This window comes from Mycteria americana, chromosome 2, assembly GCF_035582795.1.
Source record: "Mycteria americana isolate JAX WOST 10 ecotype Jacksonville Zoo and Gardens chromosome 2, USCA_MyAme_1.0, whole genome shotgun sequence".
In the NCBI taxonomy this organism is placed as follows: Eukaryota; Metazoa; Chordata; class Aves; order Ciconiiformes; family Ciconiidae; genus Mycteria; species Mycteria americana.
In genome coordinates, this window is record NC_134366.1 from 160166258 (window position 1) to 160180325 (window position 14068).

The 14068-nt window shown below is 52.2% G+C and overlaps 1 protein-coding gene across 1 annotated transcript in view; it reads right to left on the reverse strand.

Moving 5' to 3' along the window:
- Positions 1-12312, reverse strand: part of EXT1 (exostosin glycosyltransferase 1) — a 179991-nt gene extending 167679 nt beyond the window's left edge. The window contains exon 1 of the mRNA XM_075495172.1: positions 11086-12312. Coding sequence (XP_075351287.1) covers positions 11086-12038 — 953 coding nt within the window. The 5' untranslated portion in view covers positions 12039-12312. The remainder of the gene's footprint in view (positions 1-11085) is intronic.
- Between the last annotated feature and the right edge of the window lie 1756 nt (positions 12313-14068).

Below are 14068 nucleotides of genomic sequence, written 5' to 3' on the forward strand. Positions count from 1 at the left end.
GAAAAGAAAGGGGGAGAGGGAAGAGGGCGAGAAAGAGAAATAAAAAGAGAGACAGAAAAGAGATTTGGGGCTGGAAAAGTCAACTTGATGGAGGAATCTGGAAAGATCTGACGTGCCGTCAGCCAGAGATGAAAGCGCTAGAAATAAGGGATGTGTCGTGTGTTTATTAAAATGGTGGCATGATTCTCATAAGGAAAGCACATCTTTGACACCTCCTCGAAATCACTCCCGTAAAAGAGCCACCCAGCAATCTAGGACTGCTAAATTTAGCACCGGTTTTATCTTTTGTCGAATGTGCATAAAAGCTCCTCAAGACACGTGTCCAATCCAAAACTAAAACAAAACATATTTTAAAATCTTGCTTAAACTGATCCACATGCCAGACCGACCACCAAGCCTAAGACGATGCCAAGCAGTGAAGGCAAACCTAACACCAGCTTGAATTAAAACTTGCAGAACTGTAGTTAAAAAAAATGGCAGGGAAGGGGGGGAGAGCAGTTATAAAAATGCATGATCGCCTGAAATACTCCCCACCTTCAAAAAATGTCGCCTTGAAATTCCTACCTGCTTCATTCACCTTGCTGCTATCAGATTTTTTATTACCCTCACTTTTGAGAATTTCTCTGGCACTTAGTATGCAGGAGCGGTGCGTGGGAATAGATCCCGCTGCCATAGATAATGCGGTTCTAAGGGAAACCCATCAATTGTTAATGGCCATGCAAATTGTTGAAACTAGAGAGTTATTCACAGTTATCTCGCTGTGATTTGGTAAGTGTCCATGCCTGATGTGATCACTCACTTGATATATTATTCCATTACAATTCAAGTAGTAGCCTTACCTTTCGGTTTTAGGGAAAAAAGCGTGAGAGAGAGTGGGAGGGTGAAGGGACGTTATTTGTTTGAAATTATTTTAAACAGTCATACATACCTTCTCGTGCAAAGGTTTTACAGTACAATAAATCTCTCCCTGAGACTACAGTCATGCCTTACTGAAATGTTTAAATCCCTCCGATCAGAAACTAAAGGAGTTCAGCATGCAATTTCAGCCCCTGATCTTGCAAAGCACTTTCTTACATTTCAACCATACACATGGCTCCCACATCCTTTGTGGCACTGGATCTTCCAACTGCAGGTTGCACTGTTTTACATTTTCTGATCAGGGTTTTCTATTGCTTCTGCTAAAATTTGCTGACATTTAATAAGCTATAGGCATCTCCTCAAATCCATAATGCATTCACTCTCTTGCAGCACCAACTTACTGATCATTAATTTTCAGCTTTATTGCAGCTCCAACATATCAGATGCCTTTTTTTTTTTTTTTTTTTTGCTTCTTGTCTGAGATTTATTACTTTTAGCAAAGTGTACTTTGGATTTTTATTTTGTTTGCTCGTTTTTAAACAGCCCTGAAGGGGGAAATGTTACTCTTCTTTATAAAGTAATTCTGAAATCACAGTACTGAAAAATAAATCCTATAATTATATTTTCCCATTAGGATCAGATAAATTACATTTAATTAAAAGAAAAATCTGCTAGCACCCAGCACAATGGTTGGTGGCAAATCGAGGAGATGAAACATTTATGTGTTTATCTTCCTGCAGCAGCTGATTGAGCCTATGAGCAGACACACCCAAACAAGCCTTCAGAGATATAAATTCAGACATTATAAACAAAGATTTGTCCTTCCCTTTGGATAAAGGTTCTGATTTTTAGAAGCAGCCTCTGATTCTATTCTTGCAGACTACAGCAACTACAATTTTGATGGGCTTTCTAGCAGTTACACACTGAACTACCCGACTGCACCAGGAATTCCAGTATTGCGATAAAAAGGTCTGCAATTATTCGCAGGGCAAAAAAAAAGTATCGGAAGTCAAGATCTTCTAGGAGAATGAAGAAAATCACGATTCCTAACCAAACCCTGCCACGCTTGCCCCTCTCCGGCACCGCTGTTGGGCAGGTGATGTTCTCCATCAGCCTGCGGCTATAGGGCTTATAATGCATACTGCAGTTTTGGAAACGATTTATACCATGCTCCTTCTTACAGCCTCGGAGAACTAATTATTCATGGGACAGGGTCCCCCACGTACACTTTGCAAACGTTACGGTAGGCATTTTCCATTTAGGAATCGCTGCCAGTATTGCTACACACAGCCCATCAGCATCGCGCTCTCAGTTTTGTTTAGGAGCTGAAGAATGATTGTTCTTATTGATTTGTGTCAACGGTCTGACATGGCCATATCGACCGGCGGTAATTTTATGGGAGGAGCTGGGAGGGGAACTGGAGATAGCATTTTCTGTAGCACGCCATCCTGCTCAAAGAGAAAATGTCGTTAGAGATGCCGGTACTGCCATCAATGGGACCGCACTGGGACTCGAACCGACACAAGTGAGCGACGAGACATTTCCCATGACCGTGTTTACAGCAAATCCACTGCTAAACACCCAACTGTATAATTATAATCTATTACAATTATGCAAAGAAGTAACATTTCAGAAAGGCCTTCTCATTTCCCATTCTTAGCATTGAATACTTTTGTTTTGCAGCCAATCAGCTAAATTAGCCCTAATTCTGTTTCATTCACAAACACAAAGAGTATATTAGAGGGGAAAAGAGTGAACGAATGGGAAATTCACTTAGGAACCCGGGAATTATTTTGTTTTCATGTACTTCTGGACTAGAAACCATCATAGGGAAAAAAAGTCAACTTAAGGCAGAAGAGCTTTCCTGAATTTGCTAACTGCACCGCGAGAGCCCTTGGAGGAGCGATCAGAAGCGGCAGCGCTTCAGCGCCTGGAAAAGTGGTGGCCTTTGGTAGCGTCTCAGTGAAGCAAGGCGAGTTAAAAGGCTCACATACCAAACATGACCACATATCCTGACCTACGACAAGTGTCAAACCCCAAAAAAGCTTTTGTGGGGATTTTCCCCCCCATACACACAGAGACGAGCTGCTTTACGCTGCTTCCGATGACTATCACCTTTTATCGGAAAGTCACAATTTAGACCTACACTCACTGATGCTTCCTGAGAAGGGGATACAGAAAATAGTAATGAATAATATCTCAGTTTTACATAGCACTTTCACTGAAATATTACAAAGCACCAAAGTAACCCCCAAGAATACTTAGGGAAAGCAAAGTGTTCTTCCCCATTTTAAAGGCATATGGAAACATAACCACAGTGGCCAGTGGCGATCCTGGCCGTCGGACTGCAGTCCTGAGCCCACGTGTGCTACCGGCAGAAGGCAGGAGCTCCTGTGACAGCCCTGCCAGCACCACACTTCACCCAGGGACTGCAAGAGCACGGAGAAGTCTGTCTCAATGGAACACGAAACGGGAGGCTGATTTAGCCAACACAAACGCCCCAACTCTAGCACGTTTCAGGGAACACCCGCTTAGTGCCCAATCTGCATCCTTGCCGAGGAGACAGTACTACATCACCCAAAAAACTGAGGTTAAATCTCAGTGAGAGGCAGTGGGAGAGACGAGCAGGGAAAACACAAGATATTTAAAGAAAATGGCATCTTCTTTCTCTTGTTATTGGGGAGGCCTAACCCTCCCAGACTGGCTTAAAGTCACGTTTTCTTATTCTAAGAAACGATAACGTTTTAGGAAGTCAGATTGCATTTGTAAAGCCATCAGCCCAGTAGAACTCACACCAGTTCTTTCCCAGCAAAGCAGTTACACACAACATTTTGCTGAGATAGGGCCTTTATTTCTCAAAGCATTACTTCCCTCTTCTCATGTGAAACGAAATCTCCTCTCTTTTGTTCTCATTTGGAATTCATTCCTTAAACTAGTTTCTCCTGCACCACCGCAGCGTGCTGATCTCCCATCTCTGTTTCCAAACCAGCTCCCAGGCCCTGCGGCGCCCGCGCTGCAATACCAGGACAGGGACTGCTCTAAGCACACTCTTCGGTTTCTTCCAGTGCACGGGTGTCAGCTGTTATAAATTATAATTTGCTCCATAAGTGGAAGAAATAATGCCTCCCACCATCCTCTGGCCTGGATCTTTAATCACCCCTGTGCATGCCCGGGCCCCTCCTGCCCCAGCTCCCTCCCCGCTGGCTCCAGAGAGGTGGGGATGAGCTGTATCAGCATTATGTAGCATTGATGCTCCCTCCAGCTGACTGAGGAGGCTCCTAAATTAAGGGCAAGACAGCGGTGATACACGTCCTGTTTCCTCCTGAAATTTGGATTAAAAAAGAGCCACACAAAACCTTATGTAAAAGCACAGCAGAGCTGGATGAACAGAAGAGGAGGAACAGATCTACTGCTCAGTGTAAACCATGAGAAGGTTTTGAAACCTATACGTCCCAAAATACTTGGCAACGTGGAAAGCTGCAGAACCTTAAATATAACCTGAAGTTACACTCACACATTCCCACATGCTGAACTAATCTCCATACGACATGGGACAGGAGTATGTATCTTGCATCATCATCTAGATATAGCCAAGTCCTTGGGAAGTCAGTCACCTCAGCAGCACGGAACACTGCATTTAACGCCCTTCACAGGCCAGGCAGTTATCTACATACCCACTGATTATTTTTCTCTGGTTAGCAAAACGGTTTGTTTACCCAAGACCACAAAACTCTGTGGATTTTCTGAAAGAAACCCTGCAGAGAGAAAGGGAAAACAATCACAGATAATACTCCAGAAATCATCAGATTACAGCACATTCTCGACTCACATCTGTTGAGTAAATAAGTGCTTCGTGCCGACCAGTTTCATTTACCTCCCTCTCCCGCAAGCGGCTGCCGGTTTACTTTCCAGCAGGCTGTTCCAGGGCTGTATGTGGGGCAAAAGGATTATTTCCAGCAGAGTCAAACCAGTAGCCTTTTTCACTCGAGTTTGTCTTGAGCTGAAACTCCTCCCGTTCAATCCCGTCCTCCCGGGGAGATGCACCACTTCAGAGCTGCACGGATGCAAAGAGGTCCACAGCTGGGAACACCCCCGATGCAGCGGGCAGCAGCAGGCAGCAGCACGCAAGCCCCCAGGAGAACCCCAAATCTGGCCATCCCTCTCCCTTAGGAGCAGTTGCAGTGAAGCTCACCTTAGGCTGGTACAGAAAGTCCTGCATGAGTCAGGGTTTGCCCTGTGAAATGCCCAGCCAGGGAGGGCAAGAAGGCCGGGGCACTGCGGGATGCTCTGCAGCACCTTCTTGCTGAGGGCACCTTGCTGGGGGCTCGGCAAGGCTTCATCTTGCCCAAAGGGGTAGCTGGAAACATTACTTCTAGCTGAGTTCTGATCTGGGTTCAACAAACCCTTCAAACTACCCATGTCAGGATTAATTCTGCTTAAAATTAAAATGATGTCTTGGATGATTTTTTGGTTTGAGTTATGTTCTATCACCAAGCGTCCTAGAAATTATCCTAGAACAATTTTCCTAGGCAGGAAAAATAAAAGCAGAGCCCCCCCCCAGCTGTAAAAGCAGTGTTCACCTACGTTTCTGCATACAGAGAAACCCTGCTCCAGCCCAGCTCAGCCATCTACTGTAATACTTTGTCACCACAAAGCCTCGTATGAGATGCTTCACAGAAAGATGCAGAAAAGCCTGGGGCAAGCAATTATAATAATAACTCGCCCCACAAGAAAACTTAATTACTTGAGGTTAGGAGGGTGCCTGATTTAAGGCCCGCGGGCAGGGTGGGCTCCTCTGCCGTGCCTGACCCTACACACCCGGCCACACACGCTGCGGCACTCGGCACCGCTCACACGGGGAAACACGCTCACGCACACGCGTCCACCCTCTTCCACCCCTTTTCCGAGAGGGAAGAGCCTGGTGCAAACGGCCAGGCTGAGGACTGCACCGCTGGCCGTGAGCTCAGGGACGCTCCTGCCGCCCCTGCTCCCGGCTCCTGCCAGGGCATCAGCCCGGAGCCTCCCTGCTGGAAGCTCCTACCCCCCAGGGCACTGCTTGCATGAAATCAGCATCGACAGGCACATAAGGACACTTCGCAATACATACAGAGAGCAGGAGGAAGAACACAAGAGCAAATCCCATATTTCTCAGACGTACGTTAAAGCTTTGTTTTTTACCTGCTTACTGCATTTTGGAATAAATGCACTGTAAAACAGGCAAATGTCCAGTTTCTTCAAGATTTATATTAAAATTAAAAAGCAGTCTGGTCAGGATAGGTCTTTGCAGGAGCCAAGATACTCTGGGAAAATGCCCAAGCTCTCTCAGTAGTTCTTGAGTTTCATCCAAGCTCCCTAAGCAGCCTGGTGATATACAAGATGCACGGACTGGTTCCCATCTCAGTTCAGATGTCCCGGACAACAGCCGCCCTGAACCTGGGTGATTTCTCACCCCTGTCCTAAATAGCTGCAAAGAAGCTGGCTTGTGAAGGCTTTTAAATAATTCCGAAAATAATTCAGTAAGTGATTAAGTGTGGCATTTATATTTACATTTTAATACAACACACTGAAGCTCAGTATGCTGAAAATACAAGAATTTTGCCTTTGTTCAAAACATGCACATACACGCGTATGCAGCATCTAGATTATCATCACATGTTGGACAGGCATGCCTAAGCCTTACTTCACGTTTTCGTGCCCATCTTGTGAGTGGCAAAGTCATCCCTAGTGTCTAATTCTACCACTTATTTTTTTATATGCGTATTGTATTCCTGGAGGGAAGGAAGCAAAACTAAAAATTGCTCTTCTTCCCCATTCTGTGCTTATTGCACAACTGTAACCTTTGCTCAGGACAGCATTTTCATGGGTAGGAGGTTCAGCCGTGATTGACACACGTTCCACCAGTAGAGTGCACACCAGGTAAACCTACCAGGTACCAGGGATCAATGAAACATGTTCGGCTGGGTATTTTCACCTGTAAAAGTACATACACGACCCTGCTCAGTGCTGTGTGTGCCCTGCAGAGATGCTCACAGGCAGAAGCGCACGGTGTGCTGTTGCTCTCTCCCTCTTCTGCCAGCAGCCCCAGGTAGGTCCTTCCGCAGGCTCCTCCTCAACCGCATGCCTCCAACCTCCTCTTGCAGAACTAGTCCCACCTCGTGAGGTCCTGCGTGTTTTGCCTGCCGTTCTCAGTTCAGTCTTGATCACGCAGCCTTTTTGAGCACTGACTAGTTGAAAAAGTTACTAGGTCTATAAAGAACGCCTTGCTACACTAGTTGTCCTCCACCATAAGTTCACATTTCTCCAAAAATATATTTTTTGCTCACTTCCCCTTCTCCATCCTACTCTCTTCAACACTGTTCATTATTTATTTTACTCTTTTGTTCCATTACCATCATTAACTTCAGCTATCCTGCACAGATATGAGCAAAAAGCCTCCTCGAATGAGCTTTTGACGAGACCTTATGTTTTTGGACACCGTCACTCTCTCCACCTTCCAAGAGCAGGGTTGTTGCAGATCAGGGGATACACCACAGACAGCATTATTTACTTTCCTAGAAAGATCCCCATTTTGGTGCAAATCTCTTCTCTGCATCTGGCTTTACTAGAACATCGCATTCCTCCATTTCTTTCAGTATCCATAGTCATTTATATTACCTTCCAAAAAGTAATTATTTGGAACCAGTTAAGCCTGTACATGAATTCTGCCTTTGTTTAAAACACATTGTACATATGTATATATTTAGACCGTCATTAAATATTTAAGAGGCTGTCTTCAAACTTCAGCAGCAGCACTGTTTATTCACTTAACCCTTTGTGAAACAGAAAGCTTGACACTAAAATCCTACTGTAGAGGAATTCGGAAAGCCCAGCTGCCCCAGCGCTGGGTGACAAAGGCCAACTTTGGCAGTCAAGGGCACCGTAAAGAAACTAGAGTTTGTCTTTGTTTTCCTTTATATCCTGTTTGCTAGTAGTCTAATCATGATAATGCAATTCATTTTACTCTGCATCAGCTTTATCTTCTGAGATGCATAACCGGGATGCAAATTAATTAGCTGTAACATACAGATGGATCTTTCAGTACAATTCAGAGAGACAGAGTCAAACGCGCACATGCCCGTCCCTCCTCCCTCCAAATGAAATAAAACACTCCATGCATTTTCCACAGGTCAAGAAGTCACCTTTCTTGGCTTTTTCAATCTCCTAGAGAGGAAACAACGCATCCTGCGGACAGGCGGACCTTTTCTGAACCCAACATTGAACGTTGAGCCATAGATGAAACCCCATCACAACTAACTTGCAATGTGCACTGGCACCAAGTGTAATGCAACACAACCCTACCACCCTGTTAACATGAGATTATCATTTTTTAAAACCTGGTCACCTAATTTACCCGGCTTGGCAAGGCCTCTACCTAGAGCCAATCATTCATATTTCGCCCTGGCAAGGACGGGTGTCTCGGGGCCAGCTCTTGACGGCCAGAGCACCCACGCTCCTGTCCTTCATGTAAAGAGAAATAGTGTAAGCGTCAGCAGAGGATGGGAAAACTGGCACAGAAGAGTGTGATATACGACTTTCCCAACTCTGTATGCATACGCAAATATATGTATCTTGGGGAATGCATTTTTCTTCTTTTTGATTAAAACCTTGAGGACGCGTTGTTAAACCCAAGCCCAAAAAGCCCCATGAGAGCAGCTCCGCATGCAGTTTTCAAGGCCCAACGGTATTTAGAGACATTTCTTTGCCAAGCACTACAGCCTCATTCATGATCGGATGCTGCTTTAGGTGGGGTGAATAGCAGAGTCCCTCCTACAGCTTTCACACCTGGGTTACACATCCACACAGAAGCATTTTAACCGGCTGACTGCCATTACGCTACCCTGGGGATGCGACCTTGTCGGATTTTATAAGGGGAGCGGTGTGCCAGGCGTGGTCTGTATTTGCACGGGAGAGACAGAGAACGCAGGCCACGGCAGGACGCAGTGCTGGGAGATCGGCAGATGGCATACTTTGCTGAGAATCGGCACCGAAGCAGGAGCGCGAAGGGGCAGCAGCACGCTCTGGCAGGTGCGCTCGCTCACATAAGATGCTGGGTTCAAGAGCTTCAGCATTTGCAGTTGTTCGCCAGAGCCAGCCCGTTCATCTCAGCGGCCCGACCACAGGTTCACCCTGCCTCAATTCTTAGAGTAATCTTATTTTCTTGTAATCATCTTTTTTTACTTCCTGTCTTTAACAGCAGCGTTGCGATGACTGTTGAAGTCACCATACACCACCCCAGATACGGCTGCATTTTAGCAGCAAGCATGGTTTTTTACATGAATAGCATGGCGTACCAGTTAAGTTAATGCTCCCGTATCCCCTGAGAGTTATGTACACCCCTCTCTACAAAATAAGTGTCAAATACACTTTAGGAGAGGCAGAACTTATGGGGAGAGGTCTATCTTTTATTAGACCAAATGGCATAGCTGTAAAAAAATTGAGTATGGCCCTACTCACGTCAAACCACGGGCAGGTACGTTTGTTTTTATGACAACTCGACAGCACACATGCTGTAGAACGCAGCAAATAACCAGGACTTTTCCTATCTGTAAATTAGCTTGAGTTGCTGAGATCTATGCCAAAAACCCACACAGCCTGCAAGGCTACAGTTGTCAGGTCTCCCTTCTTCCCCCCCAAAAAATATTCCCTAAAGGAGATCACAAGCCAACGGGACTCCCGGGTCATGAATAACATGAGCTGAGCTTAGTATCTCTACCGATCACTTGGTACCGCCGCTGTATTGCTTCCACGTGTGCATCATTTCACCCCTCGCCCATCAGTTTGCTGAAAGTGAATGGGATTAAAAGTCCACCAAGTATTTGCACGGCTGTCTCCTCCCCCTCTGCGGCGGATTTACAGTAACCGGAGGGCGAGCACAGTTCGCCCAGGCACACGCAGGCTTCCCGGCGCTGCGGTGCTGACCTTCTCGGTGTCTCCCAAACCCCTCGTGGCTAGTTTTGGTGGAGAAACAGGCAGCCAGCTGGAAATTTTGATCAGCATTAATGCCACTGTAGTTTCTTCCCAACTGCTCTCCAGAAGTATTTTTCCACCCACGTTCCTCTGTGCATCGCAAACCCCTCCAGCCATTGGCAGCTCTCGGTGCAGCTCCACCACACACTACTAACCCAGTGCTATAGAGCTGGTCCGTTTTAATTCGGCGTCTAACTCCTGCTACACGGGAAACATTCTCATGCAAAAAACTACATATATAGACACCTACGCTGCAGCAAACGTAGCGGTGGTCGGCACTTAAATGAACTAATCGGTTGCAAACGGCTTAGTCAGCATCGCAGTCCTGGAGGTAATTCCCAGGAAGCGATTTTCCCGGCAGCTATCAGACAAACCTGAAAAGCAGACTGGAAGACAAGAGTAGCACCACAGCGACACAAAATGTGGCTACATAGTGACATTACCAACAAATGAAAATCGGGGAAAGCCAAGAAACCAAGCATTCACAGAAAACACATGCTGTGCTCGCACCACCGGCATATCCTCTCACACGTAAAAATCAGAAACTCAGACACAGGACATGAACACAGTCAGCGTTTCTTTTTCCGCCTTTCTTTACTGATGCTGTGCCAGTTTGAAGCGAGAGGAAAAAGACGGCAAGGCAACTTACTGCCTCGTCTGTGGAGGTACACAGACAGCGGCCAGACGCCGGGCAGCGCTTTTTGGAGAGAGCATCCCAGCAATCACCCTCGGCAACCAACCCACCATGGGAGCTGGCTCCCGCACGCGTTGAAGAGGGCTGAGGACTCGCACAAACTTTGTCTCGGGGCAGGGAAGGCACAGGGCATCCCCCCTAAGAGGCACTGGGGGGACGAAGGGCAGTGCCAGATGCCAGAGCATCCTCCAGCAGCATCTTCGCCGCTGGCCGCGTTTGTGAAGCCAAAGGGCTGCGGATGCAGGTCATCGGTCCCCGGGGCGAGCAACGCCGCGGCTGCGAGACGCTGCGCCGCCCTTCAACGCCTCCCTGCCAGCGTCCCCAGCCAGGGCAGCGCCGAGCCAGCCGGCAGCCTCGCGGAGGACCGGAGGAGCGACCGACCCGCCCGAAGGAGAGATCCTGACTTTCCTCTGGCCAGCACCTCGGCACACATCTGCCAGGGGGCCAGGGCCGCCTGCGGAGTCGGGCATGCCGGCATGCCCCTGGGGACGCACGCACCGCACGGGGAAGGGGCAGCGCTCACTTACTTTTCATATTCGGCGTTGTCTCGATCACAGCGCGAATCCTTGTGCTTTTGCCAGTCTTTGCCATGCTTGCAGGTGGTCAGGAGGACAACATCCTCTCCGTTATGGACGTGATATAAGGCATTCCTGGTGTCTGACCCTATCCCCGTCAGGTACCTCTTCCCCTTGAATACCAACATGTACTTCCTGAGAGGAGGGATGGTGTTAAACCTCAAAAATCCCTTCTCCCCTCCTGTCCTAGGATGATCCTTAGAAAAGAGCGGGATAGAAACGTCAAAGTTGGGTCTGAAGTTTTCAGTACTGATGCTGGCTTTGGCCAGCATGGCCTGGCCGATGTCGAACCCCACATCCTCGGTGTAGTCGGGCCAGGTGCCGGAGTATAAATTAAAAATCAGGTGGTTTCTGCCGTTGTTCCACAGGTGGAGGCTCTGCACCTTGGAGCGGAGGTTGTGCACGTACTGGGGGGAGAGCTGGTCCCGGTCCAGCGTGTCCAGGCTGAGGACGAAGAGGCAGGCCTGCCCGGGGTCGGAGGTGTAGAAGCGGGAGCCCTCGATGGCGGCCAGGACGTTCTGGTAGCTCTCGGCGATCTTCTCCCCCTTCTGCTGCGGGTAGACGTAGACCTTGAAGCCGTTTTTCCGGCACTGGGCGAAGTCGAAGCAGGACTCCATGCGGCAGCGGCGCCCGCGGTAGAGGCCGGCGCTGGCGTCCCGCCGCTGCCGGGGGGAGACGCGCCCGCCGCCGCCCTCGGGGCCCGGCCGCTCGGCGGGCGCGAAGGGCCGCAGGGCGTCGGGGAAGCGGGGCCAGGGCCGCTCGGCGCCGGGGCGCGGGGGCGGGCCATGCCGGCTACCGGGCGGCGGGTGCCGGGCCGCCCGCAGCCGCACGCCTCCCAGGTAGAGCAGCAGGGCGAGACAGGTGCCGGCGGAGAGCAGCGTCAGGTAGCGTTTTTTGGCCTGCATGTGTCCGGCGGGGGTCCGGGGGGCTGCGGAGGAAGGCGGGGGCGGCCCGAGCTCGCCGGGCGCCGCTCTCAGCTCCGCTCCGCCATCTTCCCGCCGGCGAGCGCTTCAAACTCTCTTCGCCCACCTCCGCTCGGCGCCGTTCCCCAAGCCGCCGGCCGGGGCCGCGCATGTGGGCGACCGCCGCAACTTTCTCCCCGCCGGTCTCTCAGGGGCGGCGGGCGGCGGCGGCGGCGGGCCGGCGGCGGCCCGGCGGGGCGCCCCGCATGCACTCAGGGGCCGGCCCCCCGCGCGGGGCGGGCACCGGGGCAGCCCCGCTCCCGCCTTCCCGCCGCTGCCTGCCCTCTCCTCCGCCACGCTCCCGCCCGCCCCTTCCCTCCCCGCGCCGCCAGCCCAGCCCAGCCCGGCCCGGCCCGGCCCAGCCCAGCCCGGCCCCGCCGGCTCACAGCCCGCGGCCGCCGCGCCGCAGCCTGACGAAGCCCTGCATCGCCCGGCGCCCCCCGCCCGGCCCCGGCGCCGCTCGCTCCTCGCCGCGCTCCCGCTGAATGGCCCCCGGGACGGAGCGGCGGCGGCGGCGAGGACCCTCCTCCCTCTCCTCCTCCTCCTCCTCCCTCTCCTCCTCGCCCCTCCCCCCTTCCCCGCCTCCCCCGGGCCGCGGCGGCGGGCGGCGACCCGCAGAGCCCCCCGCGCCGCGCTGCGCCGCGCCGCGCCGCGCTGCCTGCCCGCCCTGCCGGCCCTGCCCGCCCGCGGGCTGCGACCCCCGCCTCACCCGGCCCCCCGCGCACCGCCCCCGCCCCGGCACCGCCGCGCTGACCTCATCCAGCCACGCAGCCCCGCGCCCCCATTGGCGGGGCGTCACGTCCGGGGGGGCGGGGCTTCCGCTGCACCCATTCATAACCTGGCGGGCGGGGGGCGCCGCCGCCGGGCCGGGCGGGGAGGGGAGGGGTGATGGCGGCGGTGCTGGGGGTCCCGAGCGGCCGCACCGCGCACCCCGCTGGGCTGAGACCCGGCGAGGCCCAGCCCAGCGCCTGGGGCCCTTCGCCGCCCCCCAGTCCGCTCCGGTCCGCCGTCCCCCGGCCGGGGGCAGCCCGGTTCGGACCGGCCCGGCTTTGTGCTGGCGCTGCTGCTGCTGGTGCCGCCCCTTGCCGAGCGTGGAGCCGGCCTGGGGCACGGCCGGGCGGGGAGCGTACTGGGGGGAACAGACCCAACTACCCAAAAATGGGGATGAGACCCAAAAAACCCCATGAGGGGTAGCCTGGGAACAAGCGTCCTTCGTGGTGTGGGCAGGGCTGGGGCCGCCCTCCTGTCTTGCCGGTGGGGAAGGCAGAAGAGAGGAAAGGGGGTGGCTCTGCTGCCTGCGCTCGGGCAGCTGCCTGCACTGGGGCTGCTCCTAAGCCCCCAGCGCTCTCCCCCCAGCGCCGGCTCTGGCCGGCTCGGGGTGCGCTGGGGGTGCGATGGGTTGGCCGGGGTGCGATGCGGTTGGCACCTCTCGGGACAGGCCCTGCACGCCGCGGAGGTGGATACTCGGGGCTGGCAGACACCAAAAAAACGCTGATCAAATGAGTAGTCTTGTAGGGAGCTGCCTAAGCGCCTGACCATCCCTGCGGCTACACGTTTGTGCTTAATCTCGTCTGCTCCTGGGGTTTAACTCCCTCGCTGGCAGCCCGGGCTCTCGGGGAGAGCCCTCATCTCTCGCACAGGCCGGTCCGTGTGGCAGACCCCGGGCAGGGCCCGGCTGCGGGGGGTGGCGGGGGCGCTGGGAGCCCTGGCTTGCTGCGGCACACGCGGCGCTGGAAGGGGCGATTGCACTGCGGGTGGGTGTATGTGTTTCGGTCCTGCTGCCTCAGCAAATAATAGCGGGGAAATTGAATGGGACAGGCTTCAAGCTGGTTGCACAAGACCCTGGATGTCAAGAAACTCTCCCGTGCTAAAGCCTGCGCCAACGTTCTTTGCCTGCTGCTCGTATCCAGCGTTAAAGCTGTAACGGATTCACCTTCCCCAGGCTGCGATCCCACCTCCCACCCTCCTGCTGC